The 19,460-nt window shown below is 46.1% G+C and overlaps 1 protein-coding gene across 2 annotated transcripts in view; it reads right to left on the bottom strand.

Annotated features, from left to right (window-relative positions):
• Window positions 1-2,641: 2,641 nt before the first annotated feature.
• Window positions 2,642-19,460, bottom strand: part of DRP2 (dystrophin related protein 2) — a 74,766-nt gene continuing 57,947 nt past the window's right edge. The window contains exons 12-24 of one of the 2 annotated variants that reach the window (XM_060249554.1): window positions 18,854-19,055; window positions 18,048-18,133; window positions 16,615-16,772; window positions 15,506-15,672; window positions 14,957-15,068; window positions 14,039-14,175; window positions 12,991-13,056; window positions 10,671-10,736; window positions 8,491-8,634; window positions 8,032-8,260; window positions 7,355-7,475; window positions 5,205-5,291; window positions 2,642-2,713 (exon numbers count right to left, since the gene is read on the bottom strand). In XM_060249554.1, coding sequence (XP_060105537.1) covers window positions 2,694-2,713; window positions 5,205-5,291; window positions 7,355-7,475; window positions 8,032-8,260; window positions 8,491-8,634; window positions 10,671-10,736; window positions 12,991-13,056; window positions 14,039-14,175; window positions 14,957-15,068; window positions 15,506-15,672; window positions 16,615-16,772; window positions 18,048-18,133; window positions 18,854-19,055 — 1,595 coding nt within the window. In that variant the 3' untranslated portion in view covers window positions 2,642-2,693. Of the gene's footprint in view, window positions 2,714-3,909; window positions 4,346-5,204; window positions 5,292-7,354; window positions 7,476-8,031; window positions 8,261-8,490; window positions 8,635-10,670; window positions 10,737-12,990; window positions 13,057-14,038; window positions 14,176-14,956; window positions 15,069-15,505; window positions 15,673-16,614; window positions 16,773-18,047; window positions 18,134-18,853; window positions 19,056-19,460 lie in introns of those variants that run through there. The other variant, XM_060249555.1, reaches the window with a different exon arrangement.

The following is a 19,460-nucleotide window of genomic DNA, read 5'->3' on the forward strand; positions in this document are numbered from 1 at the left end:
ATTTTAACAGAATGTTCTTTATCAGCCTCAGGCAAGGGTAGGTTGTGGGGCCAGCGATCCAGATGGTCTTTCAAAATAACGTCTTCACAACTCAGGCTACTCCACTCTTTCCCCTCGACTTGAGACCCCCCAAAATGCTCAACAGACAACATGCGGCCGCAATCTAGTAATGCAACCCACACAACATTTGCAACACGACATGCAACAACAACCTTTGCAACCTACAGTGCTTTCAACATACGGAACATTCCTGACAATCCACAATGCTACTAGGAGAATTGGCAGGCGGCTTTCACGACCCACAGCAAGACCAACCCTGACATAACTCGCATTTTTAAGTGATTGCCTTTATTTTCGCAGTGCTGGAACTCTCCAGCAGAGGCAGGCCTTGGGGTCACAATAATCCTTGTTGAATTTTCAAAACTAGTGGCCCTTCACTACAAACACACAATGTTCGCAGAGCCCATGACAAACATGATTTCAAAGCAGCGATCTGCAAAGCCTCTGACGTACTGGAGGCCCAACCACGTTCCATAGCCCATCTTTCCCTCAGTTTTGCTTCATTCTACTACAACATACTGCAGCCTTACCCATAAGTAGTACTATGAGATAACACGGCACAACTCACCCACCAAGAATCATTCAACAGTCATAAGCTCCTTTCTGCTAGGAGTTGGTCACACATGTCCTCAAAAGAGAACGTCTCTAGCATGCCAGGTTTGAAGGCCCCAGAAGGGTGGATCTAGTTGATCCCCAGCATCAAACTTCAGGTGCAATTCTGAACTCATTAGACCACATCTACCTGGTAAATATGCCATATTTTTGACAAGAAAGAAAGGAAGTGTAACATATGGTTTCAGTTTGAACAGGAAATATATGGCACAATCCTGTAAGCCATCTATAACAGTTGGTCCAAATTTGTTGGCCTGGTTACGGGACACTAATTGCAGTAGGGGCAGATGAGGGCATTATATGTCCATTTAGACTATAAGCACCATAGGATCCATCAGAGTTCAGATGCAGCTGGGAGCATTCCAATTCCCACGCTAGCCTAATCTCATCAGATCTCAGAAACTAACATAAGAACAGTCATGTTGGATCAGGTCAACGGCCCGTCCAATTAAACACTTGGTTGCACAGTGACCAAAAAACCAGGTGCCATCAGGATGTCCACCAGTGGGGCCAGATTAGTACTAGGATGGGACACCAAGTCCATGGCTGCTGCACAGACGTGGGCACTGGTAAATTTTGTCTCTCACCTGGAAAACTCTACAGGGGTCAACGTACGTCAGCTGCAACTTGACAGCAATGTACATACACACCGTATGAACTGGCCTTATATCAAGGCAGGTGACTGGTCCCTTGGCTCAGCATGTGGTTTTCAGCCACAGAAAGGTTTTTCCTAACACCTGCCTCCCATGATCCTTTCACCTGGTGATGCCGTGGATGGAAGTTGGGTCCTCACCAGAATAGGGATCTGCCCTGCCATTGAGCTGTGTCCCCCAACTCATCCATTAGCAATGCTGTGACAGGGGTACACGGCCACTGGCCATGCGCTTCTCATATTTCTCACACACAAACTGAAGCAAAGATGGGGGATTGCACCCCACGTCACAAAGTATAAATAAACCGTATGAGGATGCAGGTGTCAAGCTCCAAATTATCCCCATTCTCGCGACATCGCTTGGACAGAGATCATTCCAACTCCAAAAGGAAGCACACACACACACCAAAAAAAAAATCCAGACTCTGAAAACTCTGACAGGGCGGGTGAAAGAGAAGGGGATTCGCTTCTCATTCACAAAAACAAGAGCTTGGAATAGACCACAACGGTGAGGCAGAGATAAACACGTAACAAGGAATTAAAATTTAATGCAAGAGGGAGTCCATGACAGCACTTAAATACAGTATGTATAATACGTATTTATATATATATTATATATATATATATTTATAAATATGCAAATTAATACAATAAGGCTCTCTTGTTATAAAAGCTTCTGTCCTGTGATGCTGCTACTGCCATTGGAACTGTGTGTTTTAAAACCTGCCATTGCCTTCACTTTTTGTTCTTATAGGATTTGCTCTGGGTAGCTTCTCCACTTCCTAATGAATTCAGTAGGTAACACAGGCACGCGATCCCTTTTACGTTCCTTTCACAACATACCCAACCGAATGCAGAATTTTCTTTTCTTATTTTAAAAAGTTGATTTTTAAAAAGATTTGTAGTGGTTAGTCCCCTTGAGACCCTTTTCCCTTCCACCAAAATGGCTGCCTGGTGAAGCCTGCAAGCCACTCACTTGGACGACATCCACCAAGAGCCATTTCCTGACTCAGCCCAAATTGGGCCCACAAAAGTTCACAGAATGAAGGGAGAAAAATGCTTTTCCTGTCAGTTTGTGGTTGTGCAGAAAGGCCCCTCTGTGTGCTCTTTGCTTTTTCCTGTCAGAGTTCCTTGAACTCAGGCCTCTGTCATCTTGACTGAACTTGAAGCACCTTTGGTCTTCCCTTCAAACAAGCCCTCTGGAGTAACCAAGAAGTGTTCTCCTGAGAGCTGTAGCCTGTGAGGATTCTAGTGATGTTCTACAGAAGATGCTCCCTCTTAATGATCCAAGTGAAGCCTACCACAGGGAGGTCAGAAGAGAAGAGCAGTTGTCAAGGAACCAATTAAAGCCTGTTGCTTGTAGAAGGTGTTAGATTAGTGAGGTAGGACCTGAAAGGGAAAGCAGAAGAGGATCACATACAGCGAAATTAGCAATGGTGTCTTGGATTACGATCTTCACCAGGTTCAATTCAGAACAGGAAAGGGGCTTTCTATAGATGGGTTTTTTTAGGTAGTTTAAATGATGGGGATTATCCACCCTGTGCAATAATTAAGCTTGTAACTTGCACAATTACTGCCCAGTTGTTCACTCATCTTAATTTTTAGTATTAACATTAGTAGCTCTCACAAAAGCTCGGATAGTGTGCCTTAGCAATAACAAGTTATACATACACATGTTAATCAGTTTATGCACACATTTACTTATTTGCTGATCTTTGCAAAACAGATCTTGTCAGAATCTTTGATTATGTTTCCTACCCTAAATTTGTTCACATCTAGCTACTGCCCATGCAAAGATGACAATAAAAATAGTTTTTCCAGCTTTTTTTGTTTAAAGGGTTTTTTTTAAAAATCTCAGAAGCAATGTACATAGAGTACCTTTCAGGACTTTTTGGGTCGAAAAAAGCCCAGCAGGAACTCATTTGCGTATTAGGCCACACCCCTGACACCACCATTGTTTCACACAGGGATTTTTTAAGAAGAAGAACCAGCAGGAACTCATTTGCCAAGCCAGCCGGAACTGCGTTCCTGTGCATTCCTGCTCAAGAAAAAAGCCCTGGTACCTTTAACATATATGCACAACACAAGAGACTAAGCCTACCTTCAAATGAATAACGACTGTAGATACTAATAATGTAATCAAGAGAGGATTCATAAAACCTCTTTGGTGATAATGGAGTGATAGGGAGGTGCTGTGGCTCAGTGGGAGAGCATCTGCTTTGCATGCAGAAGGTCCCAGGTTCAATACCCAGCATCTCCAGCTAAAAGGATCAGGTAGGAAGGATATCAAAGACCTCTGTTTGAGACCTTGAGCAGCTACTGCCAGTCTGAGTAGACAATACTGACTGTGATGGACCAGAGGTCTGATTCAGTATAAGGGAGCTTCATGCGTTCATGAGTGTGGGATTCATGACATTACAAGCACCAATCAGCACTGTGCACAGCCATCTTAGGCAGCAAACTCACAAAATTCTGTTTTCCTGAACTCAACGCCTGGAGAGAAAATGTTATATACGAACACAAGAAGATGCACCCCCACTATGGTTCTTTTGCTCAAATAATATTAGATCTGTATGCACTTATGTTCTCTATCAAAGGAAAACTGTAGCTCAACTCGGGGTAATAACCTGGGGGTAATCCTAACGTATCCCAAAGTAAGTGCTTCTGAAACATAATGTGCTCAAACACAAAAACGTTCCTCATTTTCTTTCGTTAGTGTTATTCCTGAAAGTAATTTCTGTTCTTTGACAATATACAGAAAAAACTGGGTCTCCCATGCCTTTGAGGACTAACGGAAGGCTTGCATTTGCACCTGTTGGATTAATACCGATACACTGACAAGGCAATCAACATAAAGTTAGAGGCTTGGAATGCAAGACACTGATTTTGTAAAAAAGCCAGGCAAGAAGCAAGTTTTAACACAATGGCTAATACCAGCTGCTGCCCATTTTCAGGGCTTAAAAAGCATCTAGGAGAACTTGAAAGACTTCTTCAGGAAGGCCAGAGGGTGTGGTCTTTGCCCTGTCAGAAGAAAAGGGGGATGTGACTTTTGGTCATATCTAAATCACAAACCTCTGGGAGCATTTTAACTGTCCATAGCTTTCTGCCGAGGAATCTAAGAGGGATAAGGCAACAAAGGGGCCACAAAGAATTCAGTATTTAATTACCCAAGATTCCTTGGGTGACATCATAACTAAAATACTTGGATATATCTGGAGTATAAACCTGGCATCCTAGATTGGGACAGTAACAGAAGATGCATGATTTCACTTTATTTACCCTAATTCATTGCCAACATGAACAAAGTTTGATCTGCTCCCAACACACTCTTGTTTGCTCTAGCCATGGGCCATTTCCACGCAGGTTATGTGATAGAATGGGAAAGGCACAACAAAAGGGGCTGGAGACTTTAAAAAATGAAAACTGGGAATTCAGAGAGTCTCTTGCACATATTGTTATAACATTATATGGCTATAAAACCATTCAATTGATGATTTAGAAATATTCAAAAGTTCCAGTGGTGCTGAGGGAGCGGGAACTGCCGTTGTCAGGAAACTAAGGCAGGGAAACAATGGAGAAACCTGCCATGTGGAAACCCCTTTTGCTACTGTACTGTATTGGTATCTGCAATGGGAAAATAACATAAGCCTGACCTCCTGTGGAAAACACCATGGCGAGTGAGTGTGAGTGAACATGTGTTTTGTGTGTGTGAGTGAGTGAGAGAGAGAGAGAGAAGGTCTGTTCAAAGCCAGATCAGAGACTCACTAAGTGGACTTGCTTCTTTCTTCTCCCTACACCCATAGCTAGGTCAAAGTCTCCTCTCGAAGTGGAGTGGTAGTCCAACCAAGGACATTCACCTACACGATTTCATGTATTATACCTCCAGAGCTGGGGAAAGCGTTCCGCAGCTTCTCCATGATATCCTCCAGACACAGGCTGACATCCTGAGTACTCACCTCCACCTCATCTGAGGGAAAGAAAAACGAGGCAAAAACGACATTAATGTGACCTGTCTGCGCTAACATCATAGAACAGGGTTGAAACCTGGCAGCCTCAAGGGGGAAAACCCTCTGTCAGTTGAAGACAATTCAGTTAAGAGGAGCTGATTAGTCTGTATGTGACTGAACCTTAGATTTTCTCTATTACAGTTCTGTTCTCAAATAGGTGATACAATAAAGAAAGAAAGAAGCCCAAGGATATGCAAAGGGCTTCCCCTTTTCCGGAGAATAATCACAACCACCCTCTTCAAAACTGGCTGTAGATACCAGAGTCCTTATTGGTAAATGAGAGATTTTCAGGGAAGGTGAAGCCTTAGAAGCTCTGCTTGTAGAAATTAAGCCCCGGCTCAACTCATTTTCTCCTTGATAAGGACAAGTTTTATCTGTATCGGAACGAACAAGCTTCCTTGGAGATACTAAATTCTTTTAGCTTGTCATTTTTTGCATAGGGGAAAGCAGGACCGGCGCGTGGGAGTTGGCGAACTAGGCAATGGCTTGGGGTGCCAGCTCCCAGCAGGGGCGCAGGCAGGCATCCCTTTCCCGTCCCCACTCGCACCGTCCCTGATCCTTTCTCAGCTCTGTGGAGTTGGAGGAGCTCCTCCGATCCCTCGGAGTCAAGAAAGAACATGGCTTCCCCTGCCCAGTGCACTCCGAACTCAGAGCACACTGGGCAGGGGAAGGCGCCCAGTGTTCTTTCTGGGCTTTAAGGGATCGGGGGAGCTCCTACGATCCCTCAGAGCCCAGGAAGAACGTGGCTTCCCCTGCCCAGCATGGTCCAAACTCAGACCATGCTGGGCAGGGGAAGGTGCCCAGCAGTCCTGTCCCGCTTTGTAGGGAGCTCAGCAGGGGCTGCGGAGGAGCGTTGTTTCTTCGCTCGCAGCAATCAAAGTGAAAAAACAATGCCCCTGCTCAGCACATTATAAAGTGAGACAGGGCTGTTTGGCAGGGGGCGTGCCATTACAATGATGTCACTTCTGGATTAGTCACGGGGAAGGGGGGGCACTGGCTTGGGAGGCAGAAACCCTAGTGCTGGGCCTGGGGAAAAGGTTTAAATGTCCCCTTGCACCATGGTCTCAATCAGACTGGATCCTCATGTATTTGACGATGGGATTAAAAAAAAAAAAAAAGATTGGGAGCTCTGGTTATGGTTCTCCCAGAATCTCACCTGGCATGGCCCTGAGCTTCAGGAGAGAGCTAACATCCTCCAGCCAAACCTCAGCTGGGAGAACAGGGAGGTAGAAAGGTACACGCAATTGGGAGGAGGAAGAAGAAAGGAGTTGTGACCGAGGGTCCCTTTCCTTTCCTTTCCTTTCCTTTCCTTTCCTTTCCTTTCCTTTCCTTTCCTTTGTCCAATAAACATTCTCTGGCTCAGTGCCTTGAGCAGTGTAACAATCTGAAATTTCATTTATACTCTCTCTTTATCTCCCAAAAGACAAAAGGAGTTAAAAAATTGCAACATCCGAAGTTATATTAGGATTTTGGTCTGAAAGTAGGAAAGGGACACTCTGCTTGGATAAGGGTCACAGCAATTCATCAACCACAGTAGAATAAAACGACCTCTTAAGTTTTAATTATATAGAGGACATCCCCATCAAATATGAGAAACTGTATCTATTTTAGCAATGCAGCAAGAACAAATTCTGTCAGAGTAGGGAAGATGCAAAAAGCAGCCTCTCATAACCCCCGTTGAATAGGCATTTGCTCTAGCAAGAATAAAAGCCCCAAGAAGACTTGGTGAGGCCAGATGACAAACATATGAGGGAAGATAATCGGGGAAGCAGTTCAAAATATTGCGATGAATAAACTCATCGAGCACGAAGAACAGAACTATTATAATAAATCTCCCTAATCCATTTTTTAAATTGTAATTACTGATTCAGCAAGCCCCACCGAAGCCTGTGTGCCAAGGGACCATAAAACCTGTCTGTTCAGCACCATGAACATTCCTTTAGCAGCTCAGCAATAAAAGACACAAGAAATTCAAGAGGACCTCACAGCAGTTCCCCAGGGGGTCATTGGGGAAGAGCCCTACCTGCCGTTTCTGTGTTTGGAGTGCTGGGGTCTTTTTCCGTGGGCTGAGTCTCCTCTGATGGGTGGGGAGAAGATGCCAAGGATGAAGCAGTAGAACCATCTCCTTTGGTATCTGCTGGCGGCTGAGAAGAAAGGCATGAAGGATGTTCTTCCTCAGCTTCTCCATTGGTGTTCCTCTGGCTTTCCCCCAATAACTCAACTACCCCAGCCCATCTTCCCCACCAGCCACCTCATAAGTCCAACAGCAGTGTCAGGGTTGGTTAGTGGCTATATATGGATAGACTATCCATATCCATTCCATATCCCTCCCTTAGCTATCTCCTACCCCTTTCTCCACAAAGCAGAGGGGAGAGTATGTAGGCCTGGACTCTTCAGAGGATTCAGAAGATTGTCACTGGCCCAAGGTCACCCAGTAAACTTCATGGCTGAACAGGAGTTAGAACCTGGCTCTCAAGGACCATGGCCAAAGCAGATCCAGATAGGGTTGCCAGCCCGCAGGTCTCAGCAGGAGATCCCCTGGTTTTGGGGGCTTCTTCCTGCCATGGACCAGCTGGCCAGTATGCACTGTCCCCAATGCAATGACATCACCTGGAAGTGATGTCATCGTATTGGGAATGTCACATGGGGATGGCAACCCTAGGTCCAGAGCAGCCACATGACACAGCCTACAGGAAATACCTGCAGAAGCAGCTCTCTCAGGCGGTGCAGCTGAGACTCCAGCTGTTTGTTGTGGTCTTCCAAGATCTGCATGCGGGTCTCCAAGCGGCTCTTGTGCTGTCGAAGGATCCGGGCTTCTGCCAGAAGTTCTTCATTGTGAGGATCCTGTGCTGATTCTGGTGCTCCTTCTGCCGACTCTGCTGCCTCCTCATGCTGCCATTTCAGACGCTTCAGCTCTCCCTGGAGAACCCTGCAGAAGAAATCTAGCTGAATGGGAAGCGGCAAACCTGCCAGCATTGGGCAGTTCTCAAATACCCGGCCACAAAAAGTTTTGTGCTTGAAGGGAGGACACCCATTCACAGGAGATATTTCAGAGTTCAAGCTTCCTGCTGCATTCCCAGCAGCTCCCAAACTAAGTTCTCAAGCAGTACCGGGAACTTCTGTTCCATTCCTTCCTCACGCAGGGTATCCTCTCCTCACCTGTTTTCATCTTCCAGCTGGGCCAGGATTCTCTCCAGTTTGCCTTTATCATCTGTGTCGGAGCTCTCTTGGGCCTGCTGGCTGGAGACGGGTTCTCTGTCCGTGATGGGGCTGGAATGGCGTAGAAGGTACTGATCTTCATCCCTGTTGCAGGCAGAGCGGCGGTGAGGTTGAGGCAGCGCAGGGGGATGCTGCGGGAGGGAGGCCTGATTTTCCTGCTCTAAGGTGGACAGCTGAAGTCCCTCACAGGGGAAGGACATGATGGCGGGGGAAAACTGCAGTATCTGGGAAGCACAGCTTGATGTTAACCATACCAAGCTGTTTTATGGTAAGACCTGGGCTTTTTTGAGGTTTTTTTTTAAAGCAGGAACGCACAGGAACGCAGTTCCAGCTGGCCTGGTGTCAGGGGGTGTGGCCTAATATGCAAATGAGTACCTGCTGGGCTTTTTCTACAAAAAAACCCCTGGGTAAGACTATTGGCCCATTTAGCCCAGTACTGTTTGCTTGACCTGCTTTGTGTGGTTACAGGCTGAGAGCTTTCTGGAGCTGCTACGCAATGGGAGGGGCTGTGGCTTAGTGGCACAACATCTGCTTGGTGTGCAGAAGGTCCCATGTTCAATCCCTGGCCTCTCCAGTTAGAGGACAAGGCAGCAGGGGATGCAAAAGATGCCCTGGAAAGCTAGTGCCAATATGAGTAGACAACACAGACCTTGATGGACCAACAATGCAATTTGGTATAAAGCAGTTTCATATGACCTTTCAGATGAATACCATAGACTGAGCATAAGATCTTCTGCTTTTAAGGCATGTATTTTACTACCACCAGGGCTTTTTTGTAGCAGGAACTCCTTTGCGTATTAGGCCACATACCCCTGATGTAGCCAATCATCCAAGAGCTTACGGGGCTCTTCTTACAGAGCTTGCTGTAAGCCCTTGGAGGATTGGCTACATCAGGGGGGTGTAACCTAATATGCAAAGGAGTTCCTGCTACAAAAAAAGCCCTGACTACCACTATCTATTGTCCCACCCCCCATGAACATAGAAAGCTGCCTTGCCCAGAGCTCTCTACTGTGATCCTGTGAATTTGGGGTAGGTATTTGTGGGTTTCCTGCATTGTGCAGGGGGTTGGACTAGATGACCCTGGAAGTCCCTTCCAACTCTATGATTCTATGATACTTGGAGTAGCAGCAGCCAAGCAAGGTTATAAGCCAGGGGTCTTCCCAGTCATGCTAAGTGTCATCCTTTTCTGTACACAGATCTTGAGCTCTGCCCCTGAACAATGTCTGTGCCCCACTAGCCTCACCAAACATCTTCAAGCCACTGGTCTGCTTAGCCTCTGCCACTCCCACTCTATCTTGTTCTGCTGCTGTTTCATGTGACAGCAAGTTCCAGCTCTTCAATCCATGCTTCCTTATGATATGGTGCATGTGTACCTCTGGCAGTTTTTGGAAGGCACATATGCATACCGTAGGTGTGACTTCCCTTGGGAGCAGCAGGTTAACAGTTGGCATTGCTACCTCACATTCTATGAGACAGGGAGGAAAAGGCTTTCTTCTCCGTCTGATAGACAACTGAAGTGTTCATATTAAAAATACAGGTGGAATGAACCTATGCAGGGCTTTTTTTGTAGCAGGAACTCCTTTGCATATTAGGCCACACACCCGATGTAGCCAATCCCCCAAGAGCTTATAGGACTCTTAGTACAGGGCCTGCTGTAAGCTCCAGGAGGACTGGCTACATCAGGAGGGGAGTGGCCTAATATGCAAAGGAGTTCCTACTACAAAAAAATGCTCTGAACCTATGTACATGTTTCAATGCTGCTCACTTCTTCCCCTGGCACACACAGCCAACATGCCTTGTAAAAATCTGCTGGCTTTTATCACTGGGAGAAATAAGCCTTAGGGTGGAGTGTGCTGATGCTTATTCCCCCCATCTAAAGGAAAATAACGATAAGTAGGGAATGTACATGTGGGACTCCTCTCAGCCCACAAGAAGGAGAGGGGGATGGAGAAGATGGGGACGCCCTGGGATTCTCTAACTGGCCACAAGGTCAGTGCCTACATCCCTCGACTCAGCTGAGCCTCTGTTTACATGCTACGGCCTTCCTGTCCCCCTCCCCCTCAATTCAACTGGGCATCCAGATCTCTACCGAAATTGTAAAAAGGGCAGCTGGAACTTACAAGCTGTCGTCCGGAGAAAGGCTGTCATTGTAAAAAGAGGAATTCTGGCTTTCCATTTCAGCAAGCCTGCAGGAAACAGAACAAGACCAATGACCAGGGGGAAACTGACGAGGAGAGCAAAGAACTTCTTAGGGATGGGCAAAAGCAAAAGAGAATTTGCACTCCCGTATGAAAAAGAAACCTCAGCCTACAATAAAGCTTCTTGTGATCAGACCAAAGGTCCATCTAGTTCAGCAGGCAACCAGATGTTTCTGATAGCTCATAAGCGATGAGATGGTCATCCCTTCTTTGTCACAAGAACATAAGAGAAGCCATGTTGGATCAGGCCAAAGGCCCATCCAGCCCAATACTCTGTGTCACACAGTGGCCAAAAAACCCAGGTGCCATCAGGAGGTCCATCAGTGGGGCCAGGACACTAGAAGCCCTCCCACTGTGCCCCCCCAAGCACCAAGAATACAGAGTATCACTGCCCCAAACAGAGAGTTCCATCAATACCTGATCGACCTCTGCTCCATATGTTTATCCAATCCCCTCTTGAAGCTTGCTATGCTTGCAGCCACCACCACCTCCTGTGGCAGTGAATTCCATGTGTTAATCACCCTTTGGGTGATTTTATCTATTCTAACCCGACTGCTCAGCAATTTCATGGAGTGCCCACGAGTTCTTGTATTGTGAGAAAGAGAGAAAAGTACTTCTTTCTCTACCTTCTCTATCCTATGCATAATCCAGTAAACCTCTATCATGCCACCCCTCAGTCGACGTTTCTCCAAGCTAAAAAGCCCCAAGCGTTTTAACCTTTCTTCATAGGGAAAGTGTTCCAATCCTTGAATCATTCTAGTTGCCCTTGCATGTGGTACTCAGAAATACAGTGCTTTTCACTGTGACTAGCAGCCACTGATAGGACCTATTCTCCAAGAATGCTTTCATTCTTAGAGAAAGCTCTGTTACCAACAATGCAAGACATCCAGGATGACATCTCCCCAAATTATTGTTTTCACTTTAAAGTAGGCTTATTTGAAATCATACATACATTCTCCCTGCAGCCGAGTTGTACACATGGATAACAGCACAAGCAAAAGAGTCCTAGCCACTTTCTTCCAAAACCAGTGTTCAAATCAAATTTGGGCTGAGTAATACTATCTATTAGAAGCCGCATAACATCTTCAAGGACCACTGATGGTTGTAACAAAATTCTGAAAGAATTTGAAATTGAATTGCCTACTGAAGAACGTTTTGAAATTTGCCTGTTTATTCTTGAGTAGCACCACTGCATTTGTATTTTAGTGATTTTAGTACTGTACTGTTTTTAGATGTTACTTGATTGGTAGCCACCCTGAGTCCGCTTTTGGAGAGGGCAGGAAATAAATGTAAGGTAAATAAATAAATTTGGAGCTCCCTATATCTGCTGGGAAACCCACCTCTGGATTCCTACATTGTCCATTGTTTGGCCCTTAATAGGTTCCACCCTTCCCCAATTTCTGCCTTAATTGCCTGTATGGACTGTGATTGGGGTGGTATGTGCCATAAGGAACCTCCATAATGTACCTTCTTGTTGCTGGTACTTGATTTTAATAGTTATGCGTTTAGGTGTAAAATCAGTCTGTGAACTTCTTTGGGACACTGCATGGGGGAAACCAGAACATAAATATTTTTTTAAAATTAAAAAAAACCCAGCATGGTGGCTGCTCAGCATCCACAGATGTTCCTGCCTGGCCACTTCTGGTTTGACCTGAAGAACAGAGTCTTCTGGGATTCCCAAGCAGCTGAAGCTGATTTCTTTGACCAATTTTCCACTAGCCTTATGCCACTCTCACGCACCTCTTCTCAGCGGGGCTTCCGTCGGATTTCAAACTATCTGTCCCGGGGCTGCAACTAGCTTTGCCTTTTTCACGGCAAACAGAAACTGGTTCTTAGAGGATCTTGTTTACTGCGCAAAGGAGGCGGCGCGAGTTGCAGCCCCAGGGCACATAATGTGAAATCTGACGGAGGCCCCGCGGAGAAGACGAGAGTGAGAGCGGCATAAGGTTAGTGGGAAATCGCTCTCTCTCTCTCTCTCTGCACTGCCTTTTATGAACTCCAAAAGACCATCTGATAATCATTAGAAACACAAAGTCTGAATCATACAGACTCTGAACCAAAGATACTGTATGCATCCTGGAGAAGCTCCTTAGCAGCACATAATAATAATAATAATAATTTTTATTTATATCCCGCCCTCCCCAATGTCCACATGTATTCCCTTGTTCAGCAGCCTAGACTTCTGTGGTCCTTCTATCCAACACCTCTACCCAGCCCCTTTCTTAGAACTGCCAGGTGGTACCTGCTAGCAAATTGCTCGATCCGCGAGTGGGTGTCAGCATGAGGCAGCATGGGAGAGGACGCAGGCCTGCAAGAGAGACGTAGAAGTCAGGAAGCACTTTGGTCTTCAATTCTCTGCAGCTGCGCAGCACAGGGATTTTGAGAGGCGTCACCCCTATTGTGGGGTGACTTGCTGCTCTGGAGGGAGAAGGGGAGAGGGCTAGCTGCTGCCTCAGTGAACTGTACGTGGCTCATGGTTGAAGCAGGTAACAGCCCAATCTGTGAAACAGGGGTGCATGTGCAAGAAAAAATGTGGGAAACAGTGCAAGCAACTACTGTGAGCAAAAAAAAAAAAAGAAGAAAAATGGGAAAAGGTTGTAGAAAGGGGATAGGCTTGAAGGCTCAGTGGAAGGGACCAAGAGCTCAATCAGGAATATGTTTCCATCATCTATACAACACAAATTGCAGGCTCCCACAGCCTCTATTTTTTAATATAACTTTTTATTTATAACATTTTAACAATAACTATACATAATAAATCCTCTAATTTTACATTCGTGGGGTACAGATCCAACAGACATATATCTCGCTCCCTTTTTATTATGTGAAGCTATATGGAACAAATCCAAAGATAGCCCCAACAAGATTTCATCTAACCTATTTCTTTTTACTACTATGCACATCTGGGACAAGCATAGAAAAACTGTTAGCCCCAGACACTTCTCCTGTAGCGGCCGTTTAAGTTCAACTGCAGTTCACTATAGCAAAGGACCCCAATCCTTACAGGCTCTGTAGAGAGAAGGGTGTGTGTTGTTGGGGTTTTTATTGCAGCCTCTATTTGCCTTGGAATCATACAGGGAAGCAAAAGAATTTAACTCTTCAACCTCCACTCAAGTTTTGCTATTCAGAACTAAGCTCTCTGGTGTGTTATCACATTTCCTGGCTCCTCTTGGCCTGATTAACCCTCCTCACTGCAGGCACAGCAGAGGCGTTAAGGTGTATAGGTGCAGGTATTGGCAAGACACAGGCTATTGTGTGCGTAATGTGGCCACCACCAGAGCCACACTCACGTTTCAATAAAGTCTGCTTCCAGCACCGATTGGACTGGCAGGTAGCCTCTCTGGGGATGTTTGCTGAAATACTGCTTTGTCCGGAACTTGTTTTTCAGAGTGGTGGCAAAGTCTCTCATGTTCTCACTAGATGTGGTCTGTAGAGAAAACAGAGAAGGGGGAGAAGGTTACACAGGAGGAGGCCTGCAGAGTAGGGACCACAGACCCATCATTCCCAGCATCCTGTTTTCTGTTGGGGCCACCCAGACAGGAAGTCCATAAGCAAGGAATCGAGGCAACAGACCTCCATCTTCTTCCTTCCCAACTACTTATCCTCAGCATCTGGTTTTCAGAGGTAGGCTGTCTCTGAATATGGAGGCTCTCTTCAGTTTTTGCAATAAAAAACCCCTGAAGAGAACGATCAGCTATTAATGTCTAATACTTTTTAAAAACATTGGATAGGCTTAGCCAGGGCTTTTTTGGTAGAAAAAGCCCAGCAGGAACTCATTTGCATATTAGGCCACACTCTCTAATGTCACCATTGTTTCATACAGGGCTTTTTTTGCAGAGAAAGCCACGGAGGAACCCACTGGAATATTAGGCCACACCCCTTGACACCAAGCCAGCCAGAACTGCATTCCTGCTCAAAAAAAGCCCTGGGCTTTGCAGTACTACTAATCTGCTATATCAGGGGTGGCCAACGGTAGCTCTCCAGATGTTTTTTGCCTACAACTCCCATCAGCCCCAGCCATTGGCCATGCTGGCTGGGGCTGATGGGAGTTGTAGGCAAAAAACACCTGGAGAGCTATCGTTGGCCACCCTGTGCTATATTAATCTGCTATGCAATGGATGTACAGCCTCAGGAGGCTACTGATGGACAAATACCTATTCATAAGCAGTTCTTCTTAGGTTCCACTCTACATGTGCCACTTTTCTTACCGGGGTGTAGTACTCCATAATGGGATAATGTAGCTTGTTGCCTTTACTGGCTCGCCCTGTCAAGAAACAGGTCTGACAGATGTCCACGTTGAATTGTTTCAGGCTTCGGTATCTGGAAGAACCAAGAATAATCAGGGCTAGTTGACATTATCAGCACCTCCAGAAGGTCAGCACCACTAGTTTGCCTAGTGGCAGGGCCGGCCCTCCTCAGCTAGAAACAGGAAACTGAGAAAAGGGGTGGAGCTCAGGTCACAGTGGAGCATGGCTCAGTCTTTCATGCACTGTGCTTCTGCACAAGAATGACAGGGCGAAAGAAAAAAGTGGGCGGTGGAGGCAGTAGTAGTACGGAGCAGTGCAGGAACAGTTTGAGCGGGCTCCATTCCCACCCAACGTATTGTTCCTGCCCTGGATGCTTTTTGTGTCGCTGTCTGGATGCAGCCTTAGTTATGATGCTAGGGCTTTCCCACGTTCTCATTCAAAGGTATCTACATTTTCCAGTTGTGCGGCTCCAGGCAGAGCCAGCTCTGTTCCCCGTCACACCTGCCATACCTGAAGCCTTTGATTGGGCATTGCCGGCAAACAGAGCATTTGGTCTGGTGTTTCACTTGCTCGGCGATGGTCACACGGTGTAGAACGGCCAGCCACACCATTGATTGTGGCTCAAGGTTAGCCCACTCCAGGAACTGGGAAACCTCAATGGCTGGCTTTCCATTACTCTAGAGAAAAAAGGCAGGAGTTAATCACTGTCTCAAAAATAGGACACAGGGATGTCCCTCATGTACCCCTCTTCCCCCCTTGATTGCGGCCTTTTTCTGGTTTAAAAATTGTTTTATTTTATTAAAATGACTTCAACATTCAAGTGTAATTCTCTGGGTAAAGAACTCCGTTAAGTATCCCAAGAGAGGCTGTGAGCTCTGACCTCTCTCATCATCTATTATGTATAATGACTCTAATTTCATTCCAGTTCCTTAGGCAGAGAATTGCACTTGAACAGGGCTTTTCTTTTTTGTAGAAAAAGCCCAGCAGCTCATTTGCATATTAGGCCACACCCCCTGGCATCACCATTGTTCCGCATGGGGCTTTTTTGTTGAAAAAGCCCAGCAGGAGCTCATTTGCATATTAGGCCCACCCCCCTGACGCCAAGCCAGCTGGAACTGCGTCCCTGCTCAAAAAAGCCCCTGCACTTGAAAGATTTACAGGATTCATAGCAAATCTCTTTCTACCACAACTGCTCCTTCCCTCTCCTTTTTCCTTAGAAGTATTCCCAAAATGATTTTGTTTCAGAATATCTGAAGAAATAGCCCCTGACTCATGAAAGCTCTTATTTTAATAAATGTTCTAGGTCTTTAAGGTACCACTGAACTTTTGTTTTCTTTAACATTTCAAAGTCTGGCCCCACACAAGCGAGACTGGTCACACGGGGCCTTCCCTCTTGAGTGCTGCCCTTGATCTTGGCCAGGTGACAACTGCGGGAGAAGGCTCCACACCCCTGCACTTCTCCAGACAGGTCTTTCAAAGAAAGGTGCATGGGATGAAGCCACGGATAAGCAGCCCTCATGCACCTGCTGAAATGGAAAGAATGGCACCCACGAAGCAATGCAGTCTGCCTCATATTCCCAGCGTCAGTTAAGGTGAAGTATTCACCCAACAACACTTACGAAGCGGAAACAGCTGCGGACACTGGGCTCCACGTTGCTTCCTCCAAAGGCTGCCACCTCCCCCAGCTGCCGTGGAACCTGGATGGCTTCGTGGAGCAAGAGACCAAGATGTCGCTGATCGCACAGCCCGTTGGCATTGGCCATTTGGCTGAAAAGGTCTGAATGACAGGAGGAAACCATGAAAAAGGGAAAGGAAAAGGGTGGAGAGAGACAGAGGAAAGACACTCAGATGGCAGTCGTCTACTCAAAGGAGAAAGATACAGGGGGAATACTCAAGTTGTGTAAGAAGCAAAGCACCATTTTTAAACGTTGTTGAGGAACTTCAGATTGCTGTGGTTAGACGTACAAATTTTCAGACTAAATGGATCTCAGGAACAATTGGTTCTGTTTGTTTCTGTAACAAATTGGTCGTGCAGAGAGCTTATTGGTTGTGCCTTGTACCAATAACTGCCAACCTCTTCCCCATCCACGTCAATGAAAAAACAACCCCCCGAGTGGAGTGTCTTTTCTTTTTTTCAGGAAGTCTGGTAAATATTTCCTTGCATAAACTTGTCAGGTGCCTGATTTTTTTTTTTTCAGTCATCCCCCAAAATGGGGAAGGGGCCAAAGTCCATAATGGATTCACACACACAAACACAGAGGGCTTTTCCTGGTGTGTGTCGGTTCTCACTGGTAGAGTACCAGCATCTTTTTGGAACCCCTCCCAAGTCCTGAGGAGGGAACTGGTAGAATTCAGTGCAATGTTATATATGAGTATAGGAACTTAAAAACAAAAAACCACTATATGGCTGCGATCACACACACACAATAATGCACTTTCAATCCACTTTCAATGCACTTTCCAACTGGATTTTACTGTATGAACTGGCAAAATCCAGTTCGAAAGTGCACTGAAAATGCATTATTTCGTGTGTGTGATTGCAGCCTATGTGTGTCAGTAGAGGAGCAAAGACGTGGGAGAAAGCAGTTAGCTTCACAGTAGGAAAACTTACAACTGCTCTCTGTTAAGACACAACAAAGTGAAAAGGGGGACGGGGAGATAGTCTTTTTAATCCAGGAAACCCTTATGTGACTTTGACACATTTTACAGGCACTGTAATCCTGCAACGAAGGAAATAATAAATGCATTCATTATAACTCAAAGTAAGTAACAGAAGAGAGCAGGGGAGGGAATTCAACCCTGAGCAGTGGTGCCCTGGAATTTGCCATTTGTTTTAAAGGCTGTGCTGTTTCACACATGGGGGAAAAGAGCAGAGGTGCCACCAGTACACAAGGGTGTTCTTATTTCCATCTCAGAAATGCTGTAGGGGATGAATGACGTAGACCTGGCGGTCACACCACAGCTGCAGTCCCTCCCCCTTGCTAAATCTAGAAGCCTCCCACTCCTGTTTTGTTAGCCAAGCAATCCCCGTCTTCCCTCTAGGGTGACTCACACTGGAATTTTTCCTTCACCTCCGTGCCGCACAGACATGCTACGCCTGTCTTGAAGGAGAGCGCCCGCATCTTCCCGCTGCGCCCGCTGGAAAATAAGAGGTAGAAAAAAGTAATTGGCTGTTTGGTTTGCAAACGTTTCATCTGTGCCCAGCCAGGGGGGCTCTGTAGGGGTTTCCTTCACCAGCTGAATGTAGAATCTCAGCAGGTCCTAGACCAAACTACACAACTAGTAATCCAAGCCCAATACCCACACAAGCAGCTTGCCAGGAGCGTCATACGCTTACTTTTCCTACTCGCGTAAGGGGGTTGTGAAACACCAGGATGGCTACAATATAGGAAAAGAGCAAAAAAATGCTGTGTGAGAAGCTCCCCTTTAGTATATAAAGATACACCTGACATGGAGATTCTGCACTCCCCACCAATCACATCTAATTTTGTACTCAAAATACATTTTTACTCAAAAATCATTTTTGACTCAAAATACAAACAAAAGCATTTGATTCCTAGGAACAAAAGCAATTGTTTAACTGGGGAATCCACAAAAGTCTGCATAAATTTATTTAATCATATGCAAGATTAGTTTTTTCCCCCAAGTAGTACCATACTTGCCCCATAGCCATTTCTTTCATTTCATTTAGACAACACATACCTGACTGTGTGAACCCTTGTGGTACCCCCCTCCCGAGTAGCCGCCTTTCTTCCCTCCCTTGCACTTATGGGGCAGATAAGAGCCCTGGATGGGCCAGTTCTGGCCCTAGGGCCTTATGTTTGACACCCCTGCACCACGCTGGCTTACGGACTCTACCTGTCAAAAACATTGAGCAGCCAGTTGAGGGTCATGTCCACACAGAGGGGGACGTTCACAAGGATGCCCCTCTCCTCCTCCAGCCGCTCGTAGAGGGCAGTCAGGCAGTGGATCACCTCGACCACGTCCATCACGTGGTCGCTGGACTGCAGTTCGTGTTCATTGAAGACCTCCAAGGCAGTTGGCAGACTCACCATGTCCACTGGGAAGCGGGGCAGAGTCAGAGAGAGCCCAAACCGTTGGAAGAGATGGACAAGAGAAAACAAACCATTACAGAGCAGTCGCAAGAACTGAGGAGGTTTTTCAAGCTCCTGTGACAAACGGGGATGAGATAATAGCCATTTAATTCTGACAAACAGTTCTGGAAATGATACACGGCAAGGCACAGTCACATTTTGGGTACCGTGAAATTAAGAGTAAGATTTGATTCCAGTTGCACCTTTGAGACCAACGTTTTCCAGGGAATAAACTTCCATGAGTCAAAGCTTACTTCCTGCACAGCATTACATTCTGCGGGTAAGAACTGACTGGTGATCCCTGGCCCAAAAGACATCCGGCTGTCCTCACCCAGATCTGGTGGAACTCTCTGCCAAATGACATCCATGCC

This window comes from Heteronotia binoei, chromosome 11 (genome assembly GCF_032191835.1).
Source record: "Heteronotia binoei isolate CCM8104 ecotype False Entrance Well chromosome 11, APGP_CSIRO_Hbin_v1, whole genome shotgun sequence".
NCBI classification, from domain to species: Eukaryota; Metazoa; Chordata; class Lepidosauria; order Squamata; family Gekkonidae; genus Heteronotia; species Heteronotia binoei.